This window comes from Panulirus ornatus, chromosome 41 (assembly GCF_036320965.1).
Source record: "Panulirus ornatus isolate Po-2019 chromosome 41, ASM3632096v1, whole genome shotgun sequence".
In the NCBI taxonomy this organism is placed as follows: domain Eukaryota; kingdom Metazoa; phylum Arthropoda; class Malacostraca; order Decapoda; family Palinuridae; genus Panulirus; species Panulirus ornatus.
Genome location: NC_092264.1, coordinates 19,475,504 through 19,499,514, shown reverse-complemented (window position 1 = coordinate 19,499,514; position 24,011 = coordinate 19,475,504). Strand labels below are relative to the sequence as shown.

The 24,011-nt window shown below is 41.1% G+C and overlaps 1 protein-coding gene across 14 annotated transcripts in view; it reads right to left on the bottom strand.

Moving 5' to 3' along the window:
• Positions 1-24,011, bottom strand: part of LOC139761747 (chloride channel protein 2-like) — a 618,856-nt gene that overhangs the window by 345,565 nt on the left and 249,280 nt on the right. For 12 of the 14 annotated variants that reach the window (XM_071686178.1, XM_071686167.1, XM_071686166.1 and 9 more), the window contains 2 exons: positions 16,590-16,715; positions 14,308-14,392 (listed from right to left, as the gene is read on the bottom strand). In XM_071686178.1, coding sequence (XP_071542279.1) covers positions 14,308-14,392; positions 16,590-16,715 — 211 coding nt within the window. Of the gene's footprint in view, positions 1-14,307; positions 14,393-14,986; positions 15,072-16,589; positions 16,716-24,011 lie in introns of all 14 variants that reach the window. The other 2 variants (XM_071686169.1, XM_071686168.1) reach the window with 1 other exon arrangement.

Sequence of the window (24,011 nt, the reverse complement as noted above, 5' to 3'; positions counted from 1 at the left end):
CAACCAAAACACCCTATATCTGCCACTCTATCATCAAACACATTCAACAAACCTTCAAAATACTCACTCCATCTCCCCCTCACATCACCACTACTTGTTATCACCTCCCCATTTGCGCCCTTCACTGAAGTTCCCATTTACTCCCTTGTCTTACGCACTTTATTTACCTCCTTCCAGAACATCTTTTTATTCTCCCTAAAATTTAATGATACTCTCTCACCCCAACTCTCATTTGCCCTTTTTTTCACCTCTTGCACCTTTCTCTTGACCTCCTGTCTCTTTCTTTTATACATCTCCCACTCAATTTCATTTTTTCCCTGCAAAAATCGTCCAAATGCCTCTCTCTTCTCTTTCACTAATACTCTTACTTCTTCATCCCACCACTCACTACCCTTTCTAATCAACCCACCTCCCACTCTTCTCATGCCACAAGCATCTTTTGCGCAATCCATCACTGATTCCCTAAATACATCCCATTCCTCCCCCACTCCCCTTACTTCCAGTTTTTCATATGTATATATGTATGTGTGTGTGTGTGTATATGTGCGTATGTATGTGTGTGTGTATGTGTATATATATATATATATATATATATATATATATATATATATATTATCCCTGGGGATAGGGGTGAAAGAATGCTTCACACGCATTCCTCGCGTGTCGTGGAGGGCGGCTGGGGGGGATGGGGGCGGGGGGCCGGAAATCCTCCCCTCCTTGTGTTTTTTTAACTTTCTAAAATGGGAAACAGAAGAAGGAGTCACGCGGGGAGTGCTCATCCTCCTCGAAGGCTCAGATTGGGGTGCCTAAATGTGTGTGGATGTAACCAAGATGTGAAAAAAGGAGAGATAGGTAGTATGTTTGAGGAAAGGGACCTGGATGTTTTGGCTCTGAGTGAAACGAAGCTCAAGGGTAAAGGGGAAGAATGGTTTGGGAATGTCTTGGGAGTAAAGTCAGGGGTTAGTGAGAAGACAAGAGCAAGGGAAGGAGTAGCAATACTCCTGAAACAGGAGTTGTGGGAGTATGTGATAGAATGTAAGAAAGTAAATTCTCGATTAATATGGGTAAAACTGAAAGTTGATGGAGAGAGATGGGTGATTATTGGTGCATATGCACCTGGGCATGAGAAGAAAGATCATGAGAGGCAAGTGTTTTGGGAGCAGCTGAATGAGTGTGTTAGTGGTTTTGATGCACGAGACTGGGTTATAGTGATGGGTGATTTGAATGCAAAGGTGAGTAATGTGGCAGTTGAGGGAATAATTGGTATACATGGGGTGTTCAGTGTTGTAAATGGAAATGGTGAAGAGCTTGTAGATTTATGTGCTGAAAAAGGACTGATGATTGGGAATACCTGGTTTAAAAAGCGAGATATACATAAGTATACTTATGTAAGTAGGAGAGATGGCCAGAGAGCGTTATTGGATTACGTGTTAATTGACAGGCGCGCGATAGAGAGACTTTTGGATGTTAATGTGCTGAGAGGTGCAACGCGAGGGATGTCTGATCATTATCTTGTGGAGGCTAAGGTGAAGATTTGTATGGGTTTTCAGAAAAGAAGAGTGAATGTTGGGGTGAAGAGGGTGGTGAGAGTAAGTGAGCTTGGAAAGGAGACTTGTGTGAGGAAGTACCAGGAGAGACTGAGTACAGAATGGAAAAAGGTGAGAACAATGGATATTTTTTTTTTTTTATACTTTGTCGCTGTCTCCCGCGTTTGCGAGGTAGCGCAAGGAAACAGACGAAAGAAATGGCCCAACCCACCCCCATACACATGTATATACATACGTCCACACACGCAAATATACATACCTACACAGCTTTCCATGGTTTACCCCAGACGCTTCACATGCCCTGATTCAATCCACTGACAGCACGTCAACCCTGGTATACCACATCGCTCCAATTCACTCTATTCCTTGCCCTCCTTTCACCCTCCTGCATGTTCAGGCCCCGATCACACAAAATCTTTTTCACTCCATCTTTCCACCTCCAATTTGATCTCCCTCTTCTCCTTGCTCCCTCCACCTCCGACACATATATCCTCTTGGTCAATCTTTCCTCACTCATCCTCTCCATTTGCCCAAACCGCTTCAAAACACCCTCTTCTGCTCTCTCAACCACGCTCTTTTTATTTCCACACATCTCTCTTACCCTTACGTTACTCACTCGATCAAACCACCTCACACCACACATTGTCCTCAAACATCTCATTTCCAGCACATCCATCCTCCTGCGCACAACTCTATCCATAGCCCACGCCTCGCAACCATACAACATTGTTGGAACCACTATTCCTTCAAACATACCCATTTTTGCTTTCCGAGATAATGTTCTCGACTTCCACACATTCTTCAAGGCCCCCAGAATTTTCGCCCCTCACCCACCCTATGATCCACTTCCGCTTCCATGGTTCCATCCGCTGCCAGGTCCACTCCCAGATATCTAAAACACTTCACTTCCTCCAGTTTTTCTCCATTCAAACTCACCTCCCAATTGACTTGACCCTCAACCCTACTGTACCTAATAACCTTGCTCTTATTCACATTTACTCTTAACTTTCTTCTTCCACACACTTTACCAAACTCTGTCACCAGCTTCTGCAGTTTCTCACATGAATCAGCCACCAGCGCTGTATCATCAGCGAACAACAATTGACTCACTTCCCAAGCTCTCTCATCCCCAACAGACTTCATACTTGCCCCTCTTTCCAAAACTCTTGCATTTACCTCCCTAACAACCCCATCCATAAACAAATTAAACAACCATGGAGACATCACACACCCCTGCCGCAAACCTACATTCACTGAGAACCAATCACTTTCCTCTCTTCCTACACGTACACATGCCTTACATCCTCGATAAAAACTTTTCACTGCTTCTAACAACTTTCCTCCCACACCATATATTCTTAATACCTTCCACAGAGCATCTCTATCAACTCTATCATATGCCTTCTCCAGATCCATAAATGCTACATACAAATCCATTTGCTTTTCTAAGTATTTCTCACATACATTCTTCAAAGCAAACACCTGATCCACACATCCTCTACCACTTCTGAAACCACACTGCTCTTCCCCAATCTGATGCTCTGTACATGCCTTCACCCTCTCAATCAATACCCTCCCATATAATTTACCAGGAATACTCAACAAACTTATACCTCTGTAATTTGAGCACTCACTCTTATCCCCTTTGCCTTTGTACAATGGCACTATGCACGCATTCCGCCAATCCTCAGGCACCTCACCATGAGTCACACATACATTAAATAACCTTACCAACCAGTCAACAATACAGTCACCCCGTTTTTTAATAAATTCCACTGCAATACCATCCAAACCTGCTGCCTTGCCGGCTTTCATCTTCCACAAAGCTTTCACTACCTCTTCTCTGTTTACCAAATCATTTTCCCTAACCCTCTCACTTTGCACACCACCTCGACCAAAACACCCTATATCTGCCACTCTACCATCAAACACATTCAACAAACCTTCAAAATACTCACTCCATCTCCTTCTCACATCACCACTACTTGTTATCACCTCCCCATTTGCGCCCTTCACTGAAGTTCCCATTTGCTCCCTTGTCTTACGCACTTTATTTACCTCCTTCCACAACATCTTTTTATTCTCCCTAAAATTTAATTATACTCTCTCACCCGAACTCTCATTTGCCCTTTTTTTCACCTCTTGCACCTTTCTCTTGACCTCCTGTCTCTTTCTTTTATACATCTCCCACTCAATTGCATTTTTTCCCTGCAAAAATCGTCCAAATGCCTCTCTCTTCTCTTTCACTAATACTCTTACTTCTTCATCCCACCACTCACTACCCTTTCTAATCAACCCACCTCCCACTCTTCTCATGCCACAAGCATCTTTTGCGCAATCCATCACTGATTCCCTAAATACATCCCATTCCTCCCCCACTCCCCTTGCTTCCATTGTTCTCACCTTTTTCCATTCTGTACTCAGTCTCTCCTGGTACTTCCTCACACAGGTCTCCTTCTGAAGCTCACTTACTCTCACCACCCTCTTCACCCCACCATTCACTCTTCTTCTCTGAAAACCCATACAAATCTTCACCTTAGCCTCCACAAGATAATGATCAGACATCCCTCCAGTTGCACCTCTCAGCACATTAACATCCAAAAGTCTCTCTTTCGCACGCCTGTCAATTAACACGTAATCCAATAACACTCTCTGGCCATCTCTCCTACTTACATAAGTATACTTATGTATATCTCGCTTTTTAAACCAGGTATTCCCAATCACCAGTCCTTTTTCAGCACATAAATCTACAAGCTCTTCACCATTTCCATTTACAACACTGAACACCCCATGTATACCAATTATTCCCTCAACTGCCACATTACTCACCTTTGCATTCAAATCACCCATCACTATAACCCAGTCTCGTGCATCAAAACCACTAACACACTCATATCAATGGATATATATATATATATATATATATATGACTCATGGTGAGGTGCCTGAGGATTGGCGGAATGTGTGCATAGTGCCATTGTACAAAGGCAAAGGGGATAAGAGTGAGTGCTCAAATTACAGAGGTATAAGTTTGTTGAGTATTCCTGGTAAATTATATGGGAGGGTATTGATTGAGAGGGTGAAGGCATGTACAGAGTATCAGATTGGGGAAGAGCAGTGTGGTTTCAGAAGTGGTAGAGGATGTGTGGATCAGGTGTTTGCTTTGAAGAATGTATGTGAGAAATACTTAGAAAAGCAAATGGATTTGTATGTAGCATTTATGGATCTGGAGAAGGCATATGATAGAGTTGATAGAGATGCTCTGTGGAAGGTATTAAGAATATATGGTGTGGGAGGAAAGTTGTTAGAAGCAGTGAAAAGTTTTTATCGAGGATGTAAGGCATGTGTACGTGTAGGAAGAGAGGAAAGTGATTGGTTCTCAGTGAATGTAGGTTTGCGGCAGGGGTGTGTGATGTCTCCATGGTTGTTTAATTTGTTTATGGATGGGGTTGTTAGGGAGGTAAATGCAAGAGTTTTGGAAAGAGGGGCAAGTATGAAGTCTGTTGGGGATGAGAGAGCTTGGGAAGTGAGTCAGTTGTTGTTCGCTGATGATACAACGCTGGTGGCTGATTCATGTGAGAAACTGCAGAAGCTGGTGACTGAGTTTGGTAAAGTGTGCGGAAGAAGAAAGTTAAGAGTTAAATGTGAATAAGAGCAAGGTTATTAGGTACAGTAGGGTTGAGGGTCAAGTCAATTGGGAGGTGAGTTTGAATGGAGAAAAACTGGAGGAAGTGAAGTGTTTTAGATATCTGGGAGTGGATCTGGCAGCGGATGGAACCATGGAAGCGGAAGTGGATCATAGGGTGGGGGAGGGGGCGAAAATTCTGGGGGCCTTGAAGAATGTGTGGAAGTCGAGAACATTATCTCGGAAAGCAAAAATGGGTATGTTTGAAGGAATAGTGGTTCCAACAATGTTGTATGGTTGCGAGGCGTGGGCTATGGGTAGAGTTGTGCGCAGGAGGATGGATGTGCTGGAAATGAGATGTTTGAGGACAATGTGTGGTGTGAGGTGGTTTGATCGAGTGAGTAACGTAAGGGTAAGAGAGATGTGTGGAAATAAAAAGAGCGTGGTTGAGAGAGCAGAAGAGGGTGTTTTGAAGTGGTTTGGGCACATGGAGAGAATGAGTGAGGAAAGATTGACCAAGAGGATATATGTGTCGGAGGTGGAGGGAACGAGGAGAAGAGGGAGACCAAATTGGAGGTGGAAAGATGGAGTGAAAAAGATTTTGTGTGATCGGGGCCTGAATATGCAGGAGGGTGAAAGGAGGGCAAGGAATAGAGTGAATTGGAGCGATGTGGTATACCGGGGTTGACGTGCTGTCAGTGGATTGAATCAAGGCATGTGAAGCATCTGGGGTAAACCATGGAAAGCTGTGTAGGTATGTATATTTGCGTGTGTGGATGTATGTATATACATGTGTATGGGGGGGGGGTTGGGCCATTTCTTTCTTCTGTTTCCTTGCGCTTCCTCGCAAACGCGGGAGACAGCGACAAAGTATAATAAAAAAATAAAATAATATATATATATATATATATATATATATATATATATATATATATATATATATATATATATATATATATGTCTCCATGGTTGTTTAATTTGTTTATGGATGAGGTTGTTAGGGAGGTGAATGCAAGAGTTTTGGAAAGAGGGGCAAGTATGCAGTCTGTTGTGGATGAGAGAGCATTGAAAGTGAGTCAGTTGTTGTTCGCTGATGATACAGCGCTGGTGGCTGATTCATGTGAGAAAGTGCAGAAGCTGGTGACTGAGTTTGGTAAAGTGTGTGAAAGAAGAAAGTTAAGAGTAAATGCGAATAAGAGCAAGGTTATTAAGTACAGTAGGGTTGAGGGTCAAGTCAACTGGGAGGTAAGTTTGAATGGAGAAAAACTGGAGGAAGTAAAGTGTTTTAGATATCTGGGAGTGGATCTGACAGCAGATGGAACCATGGAAGCGGAAGTTAATCATAGGGTGGGGGAGGGGGCGAAAATTCTGGGAGCCTTGAAGAATGTTTGGAAGTCGAGAACATTATCTCGGAAAGCAAAAATGGGTATGTTTGAAGGAATAGTGGTTCCAACAATGTTGTACGGTTGCAAGGCGTGGCCTATGGATAGAGCTGTGTGCAGGAGGGTGGATGTGCTGGAAATGAGATGTTTGAGGACAATATGTGGTGTGAGGTGGTTTGATCGAGTAAGTAATGTAAGGGTAAGAGAGATGTGTGGAAATAAAAAGAGTATGGTTGAGAGAGCAGAAGAGGGTGTTTTGAAATGGTTTGATCACATGGAGAGAATGAGTGAGGAAAGATTGACCAAGAGGATATATGTGTCAGAGGTAGAGGGAACGAGGAGAAGTGGGAGACCAAATTGGAGGTGGAAAGATGGAGTGAAAAAGATTTTGAGTGATCAGGGCCTGAACATGCAGGAGGGTTGAAGGTGTGCAAGGAATAGAGTGAATTGGAACAATGTAGTATACCAGGGTTGACGTGCTGTCAATGGATTGAACCAGGGCATGTGAAGCATCTGGGGTAAACCATGGAAAGTTCTGTGGGGCTGGATGTGGAAAGGGAGCTGTGGTGTCAGTGCATTATTACATGACAGCTAGAGACTGAGTGTGAACGAATGGGGCCTTTGTTGTCTTTTCCTAGTGCTACCTCGCACACATGAGGGGGGAGGGGGTTGTTATTCCATGTGTGGCGAGTTGGCGATGGGAATAGATAAAGGCAGACAGTATGAATTATGTACATGTGTATATATGTATATGTCTGTGTGTGTATATATATGTGTACATTGAGATGTATAGGTATGTATATTTGCATGTGTGGACGTGTATGTGGGTGGGTTGGGCCATTTCTTTCGTCTGTCTCCTTGCGCTACCTCGCTAACGTGGGAGACAGCAACAAAGCAAAATAGAAAAAAAATAAAAATATATATGTACATGAGTGGTTGGGCAATTCTTTGTCTGTTTCCATGCATTACCTTGCTGACACAGGAAATAGCATTTAAGGATAATAAAGGAGGGTGGATGTGTTGGAAATGAGATGTTTGACGACAATATGTGTTGTGAGGTGGTTTGATCGAGTGAGTAATAAAGATTGAGAGAGATGTGTGGTAATAAAAAGAGTGTGGTTGAGAGAGCAGAAGAGGGTGTTTTGAAATGGTTAGGTCACATGGAGAGAATGGGAGAGGAAAGATTGACAAAAAGAATATATGCGTCACAGGTGGAGGGAACGAGGAAAAGTGGGAGATCAAATTGGAGGTGGAAGGATGGAGTGAAAAAGATTTTGAGCAATTGGGGCCTGAACATATGGGAGGGTGAAAGGCGTGCAACGAGGGCATGAAGGGTCTTGGGTTATGTTGAAACAGTTTGGAGTGTTGTCGGGAGATGGGTAATGTCCACAGTATAAACAGGATAGTATGATTCATGTTTGTTTGAGGAGTGTGGTTTCTGCTACATGTACATCTGGTAGGTTGGAGTTAAAGACTCAGGTAGTCGGTCAGCTGTTTACTTCTTGTCAGATTATTTCAGTGTGTGTGTGTTTTGTCAGATTATATTTGATGGGAGTAGGGATCTGTGATTAGATGTTACTGAAATGTAAGTCAGGGGTAAGCTTTATATTTCTACTTGGGTGTTGGTGGTTAGTTATAGAGTGGTTTGGGTGGGAGGATTCTAGTGCTATCGCAGAGAACTGAGCGCTGAGCATACTGAGATAGGAGTGTACTGGGAGGATCTTTGTTTCATTGTAAATATGTTGAGTGTTTCCAGAGATTTTTCTGAGTGTACTATTTTGTGTTGTTTGCAGCTTTGTTGTATTTGACATTGAAAGGGTAGAAGACCAGGCAGGTGAGACATAGCTTAAAGTGGAGGAGATGATCTGTTTGTTGAGAATGTTGAAGGATTCTTTCTCTTTTCCAAAGCTAGTGCTAATTAGTACTCTGAAGGAATTTAGTTTGTTTGTTGCTTTTGTGTTAATGTCATTCATATAGGGAGTAAATGTCATATGTGTCGTACATGATGCCTAAAATGGTTGACTTTATGCTTAAAGGAAGAGACTATCCATTTGAGGTGAATGGCAGGTGTGAGATGGATTTATGGCCATCTGGTGTTAAAAGAGTGATTGAAGACTTCTGTGGAGATGCAGACATTCTGTTCAGTGAAATGTAATGTGTAAAATAGTGTTGTATATTTAATGCTGATACTGTGGTGTCAGGCTGTTGTGATGTGATTGAGATTTCTGGATTCTAAAGGCCCTTTATGTTGAGGTTTGTTAGAGATAGTAGGAGGCTGTGCTGGAGGAAAAACTGCTCCTTAGGGAACTCCATTGTTGAGTCTAAGTGTTTTAGAGGTGAACTTATTGAGTAATTACCTATTTGTATCATATGGGGAGGGAGTTTTCAGCTCACAGGGCCTCATCTCTTGAACTTTTTCTATCATACAACTTCTGAAAGTCATGTATGCTGTCTGCATCAACCATGTCCTCAGTCATACTATTCCATTCACCCACCACACTTATTCTATGAAAGCACTTCTTTACATTTTTTTATAAAAAAAAGTTTTGCATAATTTCATATCACATCCTATGGTTGCTCTATCCTAAATCTCTTAAAGAACTTTTCATTGTCTATATCATCAATCGTTTTTTGTTTTGTTTTTAAGCTAAGGCTGTGATAAGGTCATCCCTCACTCTAATTTCTTCCAAGGTGGGGAAATCTAAGGCCATTAGCCTTTCCCTGTAACTAAACTCTTAATTCTGGTACCATCTTTGCTATCTTCCTTTGGACCTTAGCTCTGTGTTTCTTTAGGTGTAGTGACCAAACTTGTGGTGCTGTTGCATAAAAATGAATACCTAGCATGCTGAGGTGGGACTTTATTGGGAGGATTTTTCTTTCATTATGAAAGTGCTGAGTGTTTGTTTGTAGTAGTAGTCAGTAGGAATGTTAGGCAGGAGCCTCTGCAAGCACTGCAAAGATATAGATAGACTGACTAAAGTTGAGAAACTGCCCTCCTTAGAGATTCTATGTGCTTCTTTAGGTGCAGTAACCTGACTTGAGAAGCATATTCTAATTTCAGCCTTATGTAAGATATGAATAGCATACTAATTATTCCCTTATCCAAATACTTGAAGCTATTGTGATACATTAATTGCATTAATTTTACCATTCTCCAAATGTGGGACTATGGTGACAAGTTAAGGATGATATGGACTCCTAAGTGCTTCTCACATACAGAATCCTAAAGCTTGTTTCATGCTGGATGATAATCATATTGTGGCCTTCTTTCACTCTGTACCATTCTCATTACTTTACATTTGCTTGGTTGAATTTTCTCAATCATGTATCACACCAACTTTGGGGTCTGTTTAGGTCTTCTTGTAAGTTGATGCAATCCCTCTAGCTTTTCATTTCCCTCATGACCTTTGTGTTATCTGCAAGCATATTTAGGTAGGAGTCCATACCTTTGGGCAATTAGCACATATCCAGAGGAGTAATGCTCCCAAACACAGAAAACTGGAGCAATCCAATGGTGACCACAAATTTGGAGAGGGCTCCTCTAATGTGTCCTTTGTTCCCTTCCACTAAGATAATGTTCTATCCACCAAAGAAATCTCTCCCTTATTTCTGTCTGGTATTTCACCTCTTAATCATCCTCTCATGTGGTTCTATGCCAAATGCTTTCTAACAGTCATACTATATAAAAGCTACCCAATCTTCCCTTTTGTCTAAGACAAAGCTTGCTCTATCAAGGAAATCTACATGGTTCATTACATACAATTTTCCTTCCCTAAAACCATGTTGCCTCTCACTTTGGTAATTTTTTCTCAGACAAAGACATCAGTTTGCTTTCTGATTAACTTTTCCAGTCCATTACAGAATCACTCATGAAGGAGACTGGTCCTTCGTTCAACACCCCTTCCCAGTCTCCTTTCTTACAGGTGGATATGATGTTTGCCCTTTTCCATTCCCTTAGCACTGCTTTTCTCTAGTGACATTTTCAACAAAATTTCAAAAGGTCTGCATAGTGTATCTGTACACATCTTCAGCACATATGGTGAAATTCTATCCGGACCATGAGCCTTGTATGGGTAAAGACCCTTTAGTGTTTTGCTGTTGTCTCTTCTGAATATCAATGTTTTCTAGTCTCCTTCCAATTACATCTCACTGGTTTTGGAGCTGCAGTGTCTTCCACTGTGTAAACTCTTTTGAACTTAATATCACTTCCTAACATATCCTTACATCCTCCCCAACTACTTTTCCTTCTGAAACCCTTAATCTGATTAGCTGCTTTTTAACTGACAATCTACTTTTGACAAATCTGTGGAAATATTTTGGTTTTCATCTGCTTTCTTCACAATACTGTTTTCAAAATTTCTGTATTCCTCCTTTCTTATTCTCCTATACTCATTCCTTCCTCTTTTATACCTTGCATAACTTGGCAGGTTGGAGCATTGCCTGTACCTCTGCTACTGCACATCTTGAAACTCCGTTGTTTTTTCACATCTCTGATTAAACCATTCTTCACTCTTTCTAAATTTTCCCTCTATATTTGAGGCTAAAGGTAAACATGCTCCCATTCATTCACTATAAATTTTATAAAACCTGTGTAAGTGTGTGTGTGTGTGTGTGTGTGTGTGTGTGTGTGTGTGTGTGTGTGTGTGTGTGTGTTTGTTTGTGTGTGTGTGTGTGTGTGTGTGTGTGTGTGTGTGTGTGTGTGTGTGTGTGTGTGTGTGTTACCAGACTCTGCTTGCCCAAGGTTGCACAGCAAGTGAAATATCACCTTACCATGGTTATATCATCATCCGTTGATGAAAAATCATACATTCTCGTTAAAGAATTTCTCACTTAAGAGAAGACTGTTGCTATCTATGAGAGAAATACCAGTAAAAGCAAAGGATATGAAAAACTAAGTGAGCTAAAATACCTTACATGGCTTTGAGATACTGTAGTCTGAGAGTTAACACGTAATTTCCCCTACAGAGGTAATAGGGGAGGGGGGTTAACCTCTTGATCCATGCTCAAAAACTGATACATCACCATCTTTGGTTGCTATTTGCATGTATCAACATGTATTTTACAAATATTTACTGTGTCTGCAAGAAACCTTGTCTGCTTTCCCATACATTTTCAAAGGTGATGTCACACTTACATTTTAGTGATTTGTTGTCCTCCTTTGGGCTTGATTACCATTTGCAAATGTCTGGACATGGAGTTGGCAAAGGTTCCTGAAGCATTCTAGGTCTATGTTTTGGGTCCATAGGGTCTTAATTCCCTGAATGAGGCAAGGCATTGATGATGTGTTGTATGAAGCAGCTGCCTGATTGTGCATTCAGAGCACTCAGTGTGCCTGGCAATCTCGTGCGTACCCACATTTTTTTGATACCAGGCAAGAATTTGGGCTTTCTTCTCAGTAGAAAGGTACAAGCTAACCATATTGAAGCAAAGGTGGAAGAAATACAATGCCCAGAAGCAAATTCCCTCAAGATAGCCTGAGGCACTTTCAGGCAGGTTGCTGGTGCCCACAATATTAGAAACACTAGTTTCTGATGCATAATGATTTCACGCTTGACTGAGTCATATGCTTGTACCCACAATAAACCTTAGCTGTGATCCACCTATGAAAGTACATGGGGACAGACAATGCTTTCTTGCTGATACTGTACATGTAGCTACATATATTTGCATTCATTTATGTATGTACTTATGCAGAATAATTTCCAAAAAGTGGTGGTGTTTATAATGAGCACCTCAAATGAGAAAAAGACACCACACAGCTATTTATATCTTGACACAGTGACAGATTGTTCTAAATAAGTCACAAGAACTAGTGCTCAATTGATAACTCACAGCACCAGCTACATATATTCTATTAAGACACTCAGTGTTTAAGGGCTGATAACAATGATTCAATATTCACAAGACCTCTTATGCCCAAGATGCAACTTCAACAAAGAAAAGACTGAACATCTTCCCCTCAACTGTCTTCCACTCGCTCTACAGACCTACTTACAATACCACTGCACATCTTGATTTAGGATCATGCTTAGTGGTCATGGCTGGCTTCCTGAATTCTGTGGAAGTCCCTATAAAAGAGGGCCTGGGACAAGATGTCGAGGTAAGGTATCCTTTTCTTTTTCAAGATGTTCACTTCAGTGATGGCACCACTTGGTGGTTGTGATGGCATTACAGGATGGTCTTAACAGCACTGCTACATGGTTTTGATGTCACCACTCAACAGTCTTGGTAGTGCTACTGAGTGGTCATGAGAGCACCACTGGATGGTCTTAGTGGCATTACAGGGTAGTTTTGATGGCACCATTGGATGGTCTTGGTGGCACTACTGGATGGTCTTGATGGCATTACTGAGTGGTCTTGAGGCACTACTTAGTGGTCTTGATGGCATGAGTGGGAGGTCTATATGGTACATATACTGGTAGTCTTGACAACATTACTGGGTGGTCTTACCAGTACTTCTGGATGGTCTTGATGTCATCACTAGATAGTCTTGGTACAGCTACTATGTAGTCTTGGTGGCTGTTAAGATCACCCAGTAGTGCCATCAAGACCATCCAGTAGCGCCAACAAGACCATCCAGTAGTGCCAGCAAGATTACTCATTGGCACAACCACGACCATCTAATGGTGACACTGAAACCATCCAGTAGTGTCACCAAGACCATCCAGTAGTGCTATCAAGACCACTCAGTAGTAGTGCCATCAAGATCATCTAGTAGTGCCATCAAGACCATCCACTAGTGCCATCAAGATAACTCAGTAGTGCTATCGAAACTATCCAGTAGTGTCATCAAGATCACTCAGTAGTGCCATCATGACCACCCAGTAGTGCTATCAAGATCAACCAGTAGTGCCATCAAGATCACTCAGCAGTGCCATCAAGACCATCCAGTATTGCCATCAAGATCACTCAATAGTGCCATCAAGACCATCCAGTAATGCCATCAAGATCACTTAAAAGAGGCATCAATTAAAGCACCATCAAGATAACTCAGTAGTGCCATCAAGGCCATCCAGTAGTGCTATCAAGATCACTCAATAGTGGCATCAAGACCATCCAATAGCAACATCAAGATAACTCAGTAGTGCTATCAAGACCATCCAGTAGCACCATCAAGATAACTCAGTAGTACCATCAAGACTATCCAGTAGTGCCATCAAGATCACTAGTAGTACCATCAAGACTATCCAGTAGTGCCATCAAGATCACTCAGTAGTGCCATCAAGACCGTCCAGTGACACCATCAAGATCACTCAGTAACACCATCACAATCACCCAGTGGTGCCATGAAGACTACCCAATAATGCCATCAAGACTATCCAGTGGTGCCATCAAAAGCACCCAGTGGTGCCATCAAGACCATCCTCTAATGCCATCAAGATAATCCATTAGTTTCGTAAAGACCATCCAACAGAACCACTATAATCAGCAAGTAAAGTCACCTCATTCATTTAACAGTTCCATTTTAATATCATCGCCCAGCAGTACCTTGATCAGCACCACAAATCATCATAAGTTGAATAAGTATACCAGAAGGGGTTCTAGATTTCCTGGTCTCATTATATTCTTTTAAAAATTCAGAATTTCAGCTTTCTTGATATGTGATTTAATCAAGATCAAAGAAAGTTGTCGTTAAGGAGGTATCAATTCAGAAGCACTCGAGAACAAATTTTTGTTATTTCGGGTACATTATGAAACGTAGGAAACATAATAGTACACATGATGAAGATGTCGTGTAAATATCTACGCTTACCCAATAAGAGCAAAGACGAACAGCTCCTGAGGATCGAATGGATATCCCACCTTGAAGTTGGTCTTGAAGAGAGCAGTCAAAGTTTCTGAGAATAAGAACGAGAAAAGGAAGTCAACATGGTGTTCTTGAAGAGATCAATGCCAATGGTTATGTCTAGAATCTGCTAAATCCATGATGTGAGAAGACCTTAAGCAATCAATCTAACCCCAGCTGCACTCATGACCAAAAGTCCTTCACTCCACTGCTTGCCCAAGACACTGTAAAAGGAACTGTTAAACTCAATAAAAAGTTTAAAACTTCTGGTGGTGTACAATATGATATGAAAACTTGCTTCATATATGATGGAAAAAATAAATAATCTGCTATCATCTGCAACTACATGAGATTGTGCTTATAATGAGGTGAGAGCTGATCTGCAAAAACAAAACCACAAATGAAAAAGCAGAGAAAAGATAATGATGGATAGTAGTGAAGAAGCATTTGAGTGCTTCTATCAAAGACTGAAGCAAATCAACTTGGTAGCTCCTCAAATGTGGTTATGTTGAAAAACATAAGACTGGCAGGAAGCCCTAAGAGCCTCAGCACAAGTAATTAGTAAATAAAGGTAAGCAGAAGCATTAAAGTGAGGCGGCAGTGTGTCGTCTTCATGCCCCTCCGGAGGATCCCAGGGAGGTCTTACCCAACCATAGCGAAGACAAACAGCTCCTGAGGGTCGAATGGAATGTCCATTTTAAAGGAGGTCGTGAAGAGCGGGGTCAGCGTGGCTGAAGAGGAACAGAAAGGTATCAGGTACAGGTCACCCATTGCTCTCAAAACACTAAGACATAAAAGTTGTGCATGTAAAGGTATTCAGAAGAGTAGTTTCTGCTTGCTGATAAAAGAAATACTAAAATAAATTAAAATTTGTTAATAATCAAAAAAATACAAAAGGAACCCAAGTCACACTAAAAACTAAGATCTCTCCTTAACAAAGACTAGAGTTAAAGATGCAGCAGAACTGAAATACAGTCATGGATTTCTGCAATAGTGTAACTTCACTCCTACTCATAATGTTTAACTCAGTTCTGCCTGGAAAAATGCAAAAAAACTACATCAAAATTAATAGAATAATCAAGTACAGGTGGAAGTGTGACTCAATAAGAATGCCTGGTTATTACTGACCAAAACATTAATGACCTAATAATGTAATTCCTTTCATTATATAAAAATTCACGAAATAACTTAGACAAAATGATGACCTTTAATATGAATGGCAGTTTATCAAAGACTACAAGATATGCAAATAGTAATGTCATTCTTGACCTGGAAAAGAACTACAGTGCCCCTGTGACTTTAGTGGTTCCCATCATCTTAATATATAAATCTTGTTCCTAAATTTTCTTGGGTAAAGAGCTGTATCAACCCTGATCAATAATTATTCTTTGTTGAGACAATCATATGATGTTTTGTAGTTACTCTTTTTGAAGTGATGTCTTAAAGGGTAATAAATAACTTACTATAATGTGTCATCATAACTTCATTACCCAGTACATTTTACTGGTTTCTCAGAAAGTTGCATGGCTGGCATCAAAACTTGTCTTTGCTTATGCTTTTAACAACACTTAGATGCTGAAGTGATATTTTTCATTGGTAACTTCTTTATTCAATTCTTTTGGTTTATCCATCTTTTATCAAACAAGTAGATATCAACCATACCTTTATAATCAGTGTAGTTCTCAACTTAATGACCACTTTTTTGCCTGCAGATTAACATAAGAAAGCATACGAGAGCTACTCTATGAGCTGTACTCAGCAAGTAATGACTCTTCCTTAGTAATACCATCTATATTGATTTTCAAAAACCTTTGAGATGCTAGATGCTCCATAATTATCCATTTTTGATAACTTTACTGTTTATTGTCTTCAGTGAATGAGAATAGTTGATATTTTTTTTCATTTTACTTACTTGAAGTTGAGCTAAACAATGAAGATGAAGTGTTAGCCAGAGGAAGAAGTCCTTGCTATAACTGAAGTTATGACAAGATGCCTCAGGACTCTGCTTGTTACCATAGTGGTTGTGCACACAGTGCTGTGACACTTAGATATTTAAAACATTCAGAGAGAAGATTTGATAAAACAAATTCACTTACTGGCCATTTACATTGTCCATAACACTGGTATAAATTCAATTTTCATGAACTCTCTTAAATTCTTTCTACTTAAGCAGCCACACATACAAATGCTCCCTCGAATGAATGCATATATAAACTCTTGCATGTACATGTGCTCACATAGTTACATACCTTCATCGTTAAACCAGACTGCCAACAGTCGAAACACCATGGCACCACAAACAGCCGCAAAGAACCCTCGCCAGTAGTTCCTTACTGCAAAGTACACACTTGTGACCTCTATGCTGAACAGCACTCCTGTTGGAGGAAACAGTTTTTTCTTGTGGAATTTATAACCATGGGGCTCACACTCCCTTTGAGGAGACCTGAGTATTACTTGTAGAAGCTATATTGGTAACTGCTCAGAGTACTGATGGGGAGACCCATGTGTGTTGCTTGTTGAGGGTTCAGAGTCTTGTGGGGTAGACTTAAGTGTATTACCTGCACAGGTTATATTGGTAAGGGCCCACAATCATGCTAAGAACCAAGTGTGTTACTTGTGGATATCAAATTGATAAATGCTCACAAACACTAATTGGGGAAATCAAGTGTATTAACTATGTATGATGGAGAAAGCAAAGTAGAGGTTACTACAGGTAAAGGTACATGAAATAATCAGAAAACAATGGATGATTAATTGCAAACAAGAAGTTACCTAAGTGAGAAGCAACATTTTTTTTTTTCTGTCTCCCGCGTTTGCGAGGTAGCGCAAGGAAACAGACGAAAGAAATGGCCCAACCCACCCCCATACACATGTATATACATACGTCCACACACGCAAATATACATACCTACACAGCTTTCCATGGTTTACCCCAGACGCTTCACATGCCCTGATTCAACCCACTGACAGCACGTCAACCCCGGTATACCACATCGATCCAATTCACTCTATTCCTTGCCCTCCTTTCACCCTCCTGCATGTTCAGGCCCCGATCACACAAAATCTTTTTCACTCCATCTTTCCACCTCCAATTTGGTCTCCCACTTCTCCTCGTTCCCTCCACCTCCGACACATATATCCTCTTGGTCAATCTTTCCTCACTCATTCTCTCCATGTGCCCAAACCATTTCAAAACACCCTCTTCTGCTCTCTCAACCACGCTCTTTTTATTTCCACACATCTCTCTTACCCTTACGTTACTTACTCGATCAAACCACCTCACACCACACATTGTCCTCAAACATCTCATTTCCAGCACATCCATCCTCCTGCGCACAACTCTATCCATAGCCCACGCCTCGCAACCATACAACATTGTTGGAACCACTATTCCTTCAAACATACCCATTTTTGCTTTCCGAGATAATGTTCTCGACTTCCACACATTCTTCAAGGCTCCCAGAATTTTCGCCCCCTCCCCCACCCTATGATCCACTTCCGCTTCCATGGTTCCATCCACTGCCAGATCCACTCCCAGATATCTAAAACACTTTACTTTAGGACATAGGTCCTAATAAAAGAAGTCATGCATAACAAATCATCTAACCTTCCAAGACAGAGTAAGCTCTGTCTCTGAATGAGCTGGATGGTGAATTGTGTTCTCAGACTGCTGAAATGCCTTAACAGTGTCCCACCTATGAAACTGGGAAAGGAGCTGGTATTCTAAAAGGGCATAGAGGAGCAGACTTCTTCAAAGGATTGAAAATATAGGCAGCCTTAACAGAAACAAGATATTTAATCTGTGTGTGATGTAGATTTGTAAATTGAAACGATACATAACCTTTCACCAACACAATATCAAGATTGCTAAGAAAGTGAAATGCCTGCAGGTTAATATCAAAATTGCATTCAAGTATGTTAGCATGGATAAGATTTTTTTTATAAACTATTTTCAGCTTGAATCAGACCTAAATGAGAATATGCTTCTCAGGTTTGGTCATTCCACTTAAAGAAACACAAAGACTTAATAGAAAATGTACAGAAGGTGAAAATGAAGATGGTACCTGTAGTAAGAAAGCTGAGTTACTTGCACAGGTTATGGCTATAAAGTTGCACATCATGGATGAGAGAAGAAGAAAAAAAGACTTGATTACTAACTCAAGTTTCAAGACTAGTTTAAAATGTTGACAGTGAAATATTTTTTGAAATATGTAAAGACAGCAACCAAGAGTAGAATCATGAATTCAAGAAAGAAACCTGCCACAGAAGATATGAAAGGTTTTCCTGAAATATCAAAAGTTGTGGATGATTGGAATAAGCAAAGTAATTCAACTGCAAATATTGACAGATTACAACAGTATAAAATGATTTATGAGAGTAGAAAAAGTTCAAGGGGCTTCATGAGCATAAAATCTCAGGTGTACTGTACAATTAAGTAGTTACAGGTTGTACCTCTTTAATCTAGTGCTCTGTGGTCTGACAACTCCTATGGTCCAGCATGTTTTGAATCTGCCACCATTAGTTGGCTGATCTGCCAACAGGGCAGTGCTTAGGTGCCAAAACCTGTTTACACTGCAGCTGAGCTAATTAACAGTCCTGTTAATTTCTTATATTCAATCTTTTGCTGAAAATGAAAGCAAGAAAAGTTTACAGTTTTGGAAAGTTTTGAAAGGAGCCAGGAACACAGAATTAGACAGTGCACTTTTAAACTGGTTTAATCTCTGATCTAATGAATTTGCAAGCATTTCTAGGGAGATGCTTATAGAGCAGCCAAAGTTTTTCATGGAGAACTAAAGCTAAACTATGACTGTAAATATTTGCAAGGATGGTTACACAGGTTTCAGTGGAGACATGGAATTTCAGCACATAGTATATATGGTGAAAAGCGCAATGCTGACATGGAAGTTTGTAGTGTGAGGTGGTTTGATCGAGTAAGTAACGTAAGGGTAAGAGAGATGTGTGGAAATAAAAAGAGCGTGGTTGAGAGAGCAGAAGAGGGTGTTTTGAAATGGTTTGGGCACATGGAGAGAATGAGTGAGGAAAGATTGACCAAGAGGATATATGTGTCGGAGGTGGAGGGAACGAGGAGAAGAGGGAGACCAAATTGGAGGTGGAAAGATGAAGTGAAAAATATTTTGAGTGATCTGGGCCTAAACATGCAGGAGGGTGAAAGGCGTGCAAGGTATAGAGTCAACTGGAATGATAAGGTATACTGGGGTTGACGTGCTGTCAATGGATTGAACCATGGCATGTGAAGCGTCGGGTAAACCATGGAAAGTTCTGTGGGGCCTGGATGTGGAAAGGGAGCTGTGGTTTCGGTGCATTATTACATGACAGCTAGAGACTGAGTGTGAACGAATGTTGCCTTTGTTGTCTTTTCCTAGCGCTACCTCGCGCACATGTGGGGGGAGGGGGTTGTTTTTTCATGTGTGTCAAGGTGGCGATGGGAATGAATAAAGGCAGACAGTATGAATTATGTACATGTGTATGGGGGGGGGTTGGGCCATTTCTTTCGTCTGTTTCCCTGCGCTACCTCGCAAACGCGGGAGACAGCGACAAAGTATAAAAAAAAAAAATATATATATATATATATATATATATATTATATATATATATATATATATTATATATATATATATATAATATATATATATATAATATATATATATATAATATATATATATATAATATACATATACATATATACATACACATACATAGGAGAGATGGCCAGAGAGCATTATGATATGTGTTAATTGACAGGCGCGCGAAAGAGAGACTTTTGGATGTTAATGTGCTGAGAGGTGCAACTGGAGGGATGTCTGATCATTATCTTGTGAAGGCTAAGGTGAAGATTTGTATGGGTTTTCAGAAAAAAAAGAGTGAATGTTGGGGTGAAGAGGGTGGTGAGAGTAAGTGAGCTTGGGAAGGAGACTTGTGTGAGGAAGTACCAGGAGACTGAGTACAGAATGGAAAAAGGTGAGAACAATGGAAGTAAGGGGAGTGGGGGAGGAAAGGGATGTATTTAGGGAATCAGTGATGGATTGCGCAAAAGATGCTTGTGGCATGAGAAGAGTGGGAGGTGGGTTGATTAGAAAGGGTAGTGAGTGGTGGGATGAAGAAGTAAGAGTATTAGTGAAAGAGAAGAGAGAGGCATTTGGACGATTTTTGCAGGGAAAAATGCAGTTGAGTGGGAGACGTATAAAAGAAAGAGACAGGAGGTCAAGAGAAAGGTGCAAGAGGTGAAAAAAAGGGCAAATGAGAGTTGGGGTGAGAGAGTATCATTAAATTTTAGGGAGAATAAAAAGATGTTCTGGAAGGAGGTAAATAGGGTGCGTAAGACAAGGGAGCAAATGGGAACTTCAGTGAAGGGCGCAAATGGGGAGGTGATAAACAAGTAGTGGTGATGTGAGAAGGAGATGGAGTGAGTATTTTGAAGGTTTGTTGAATGTGTTTGATGATAGAGTGGCAGATATAGGGTGTTTTGGTCGAGGTGGTGTGCAAAGTGAGAGGGTTAGGGAAAATGATTTGGTAAACAGAGAAGAGGTAGTAAAAGCTTTGCAGAAGATGAAAGCCAACAAGGCAGCAGGTTTGGATGGTATTGCAGTGGAATTTATTAAAAAAGGGGGTGACTGTATTGTTGACTGGTTGGTAAGGTTATTTAATGTATGTATGACTATGGTGAGGTGCCTGAGGATTGGCGGAATGCGTGCATAGTGCCATTGTACAAAGGCAAAGGGGATAAGAGTGAGTGCTCAAACTACAGAGGTATAAGTTTGTTGAGTATTCCTGGTAAATTATATGGAGGGTATTGATTGAGAGGGTGAAGGCATGTACAGAGCATCAGATTGGGGAAGAGCAGTGCGGTTTCAGAAGTGGTAGAGGATGTGTGGATCAGGTGTTTGCTTTGAAGAATGTATGTGAGAAATACTTAGAAAAGCAAATGGATTTGTATGTAGCATTTATGGATCTGGAGAAGGCATATGATAGGGTTGATATAGATGCTTTGCAGAATGTCTAAAGAATATATGGTGTGGGAGGAAAGTTGTTAGAAGCAGTGAAAAGTTTTTATCGAGGATGTAAGGCATTGTGTACGTGTTGGAAGAGAGGAAAGTGATTGGTTCTCAGTGAATGTAGGTTTGCGGCAGGGGTGTGTGATGTCACCATGGTTTTTAATTTGTTTATGGATGGGGTTGTTAGGGAGGTGAATGCAAGAGTTTTGGAAAGAGGGGCAAGTATGAAGTCTGTTGGGGATGAGAGAGCTTGGGAAGTGAGTCAGTTGTTGTTCACTGATGATACAGCGCTGGTGGCTGATTCATGTGAGAAACTGCAGAAGCTGGTGACTGAGTTTGGTAAAGTGTGTGAAAGAAGAAAGTTAAGAGTAAATGTGAGTAAGAGCAAGGTTATTAGGTACAGTAGGGTTGAGGGTCAAGTCAATTGGAGGTGAGTTTGAATGGAGAAAAACTGGAGGAAGTGAAGTGTTTTAGATATCTGGGAGTGGATCTGGCAGCGGATGGAACCATGGAAGCGGAGTGGATCATAGGGTGGGGGAGGGGGCGAAAATTTTGGAGCCTTGAAAAATGTGTGGAAGTCGAGAACATTATCTCGGAAAGCAAAAATGGGTATGTTTGAAGGAATAGTGGTTCCAACAATGTTGTATGGTTGCGAGGCGTGGGCTATGGATAGAGTTGTGCGCAGGAGGGTGGATGTGCTGGAAATGAGATGTTTGAGGACAATATGTAGTGTGAGGTGGTTTGATCGAGTAAGTAATGTAAGGGTAAGAGAGATGTGTGGAAATAAAAAGAGCGTGGTTGAGAGAGCAGAAGAGGGTGTTTTGAAATGGTTTGGGCACATGGAGAGGATGAGTGAGGAAAGATTGACCAAGAGGATATATGTGTCAGAGGTGGAGGGAACGAGGAGAAGTGGGAGACCAAATTGGAGGTGGAAAGATGAAGTGAAAAATATTTTGAGTGATCTGGGCCTAAACATGCAGGAGGGTGAAAGGCGTGCAAGGTATAGAGTCAACTGGAATGATAAGGTATACTGGGGTTGACGTGCTGTCAATGGATTGAACCATGGCATGTGAAGCGTCGGGTAAACCATGGAAAGTTCTGTGGGGCCTGGATGTGGAAAGGGAGCTGTGGTTTCGGTGCATTATTACATGACAGCTAGAGACTGAGTGTGAACGAATGTTGCCTTTGTTGTCTTTTCCTAGCGCTACCTCGCGCACATGTGGGGGGAGGGGGTTGTTTTTTCATGTGTGTCAAGGTGGCGATGGGAATGAATAAAGGCAGACAGTATGAATTATGTACATGTGTATGGGGGGGGGTTGGGCCATTTCTTTCGTCTGTTTCCCTGCGCTACCTCGCAAACGCGGGAGACAGCGACAAAGTATAAAAAAAAAAAATATATATATATATAATATATATATATATAATATATATATATATATATATATATATATACACATACGTATACTTATGTATATCTCGCTTTTTAAACCAGGTATTCCCAATCACCAGTCCTTTTTCAGCACATAAATCTACAAGCTCTTCACCATTTCCATTTACAACACTGAACACCCCATGTATACCAATTATTCCCTCAACTGCCACATTACTCACCTTTGCATTCAAATCACCCATCACTATAACCCGGTCTCGTGCATCAAAACCACTAACACACTAATTCAGCTGCTCCCAAAACACTTGCCTCTCATGATCTTTCTTCTCATGCCCAGGTGCATATGCACCAATAATCACCCATCTCTCTCCATCAACTTTCAGTTTTACCCATATTAATCGAGAATTTACTTTCTTACATTCTATCACGTACTCCCACAACTCCTGTTTCAGGAGTACTGCTACTCCTTCCCTTGCTCTTGTCCTCTCACTAACCCTGACTTTACTCCCAAGACATTCCAAACCACTCTTCCCTTTACCCTTGAGCTTCATTTCACTCAGAGCCAAAACATCCAGTTTCCTTTCTCAAACATACTACCTATCTCTCCTTTTTTCACTCTTGGTTACATCCACACACATTTAGACACCCCAATCTGAGGCTACGAGGAGGATGTAAGGGGAGTGGGGGAGGAATGGGATGTATTTAGGGAATCAGTGATGGATTGCGCAAAAGATGCTTGTGGCATGAGAAGAGTGGGAGGTGGGTTGATTAGAAAGGGTAGTGAGTGGTGGGATGAAGAAGTAAGAGTATTAGTGAAAGAGAAGAGAGAGGCATTTGGACGATTTTTGCAGGGAAAAATGCAGTTGAGTGGGAGACGTATAAAAGAAAGAGACAGGAGGTCAAGAGAAAGGTGCAAGAGGTGAAAAAAAGGGCAAATGAGAGTTGGGGTGAGAGAGTATCATTAAATTTTAGGGAGAATAAAAAGATGTTCTGGAAGGAGGTAAATAGGGTGCGTAAGACAAGGGAGCAAATGGGAACTTCAGTGAAGGGCGCAAATGGGGAGGTGATAAACAAGTAGTGGTGATGTGAGAAGGAGATGGAGTGAGTATTTTGAAGGTTTGTTGAATGTGTTTGATGATAAAATGGCAGATGTAGGGTGTTCAGGTTGGGGTGGTATGCAAAGTGAGAGTCATGGAGAGTCGTTTGATGAAGAGATAAAGGTGGTGAAAGCCTTGTAGAACATGAAATGTGGCAAGGTGGCTGGAGTG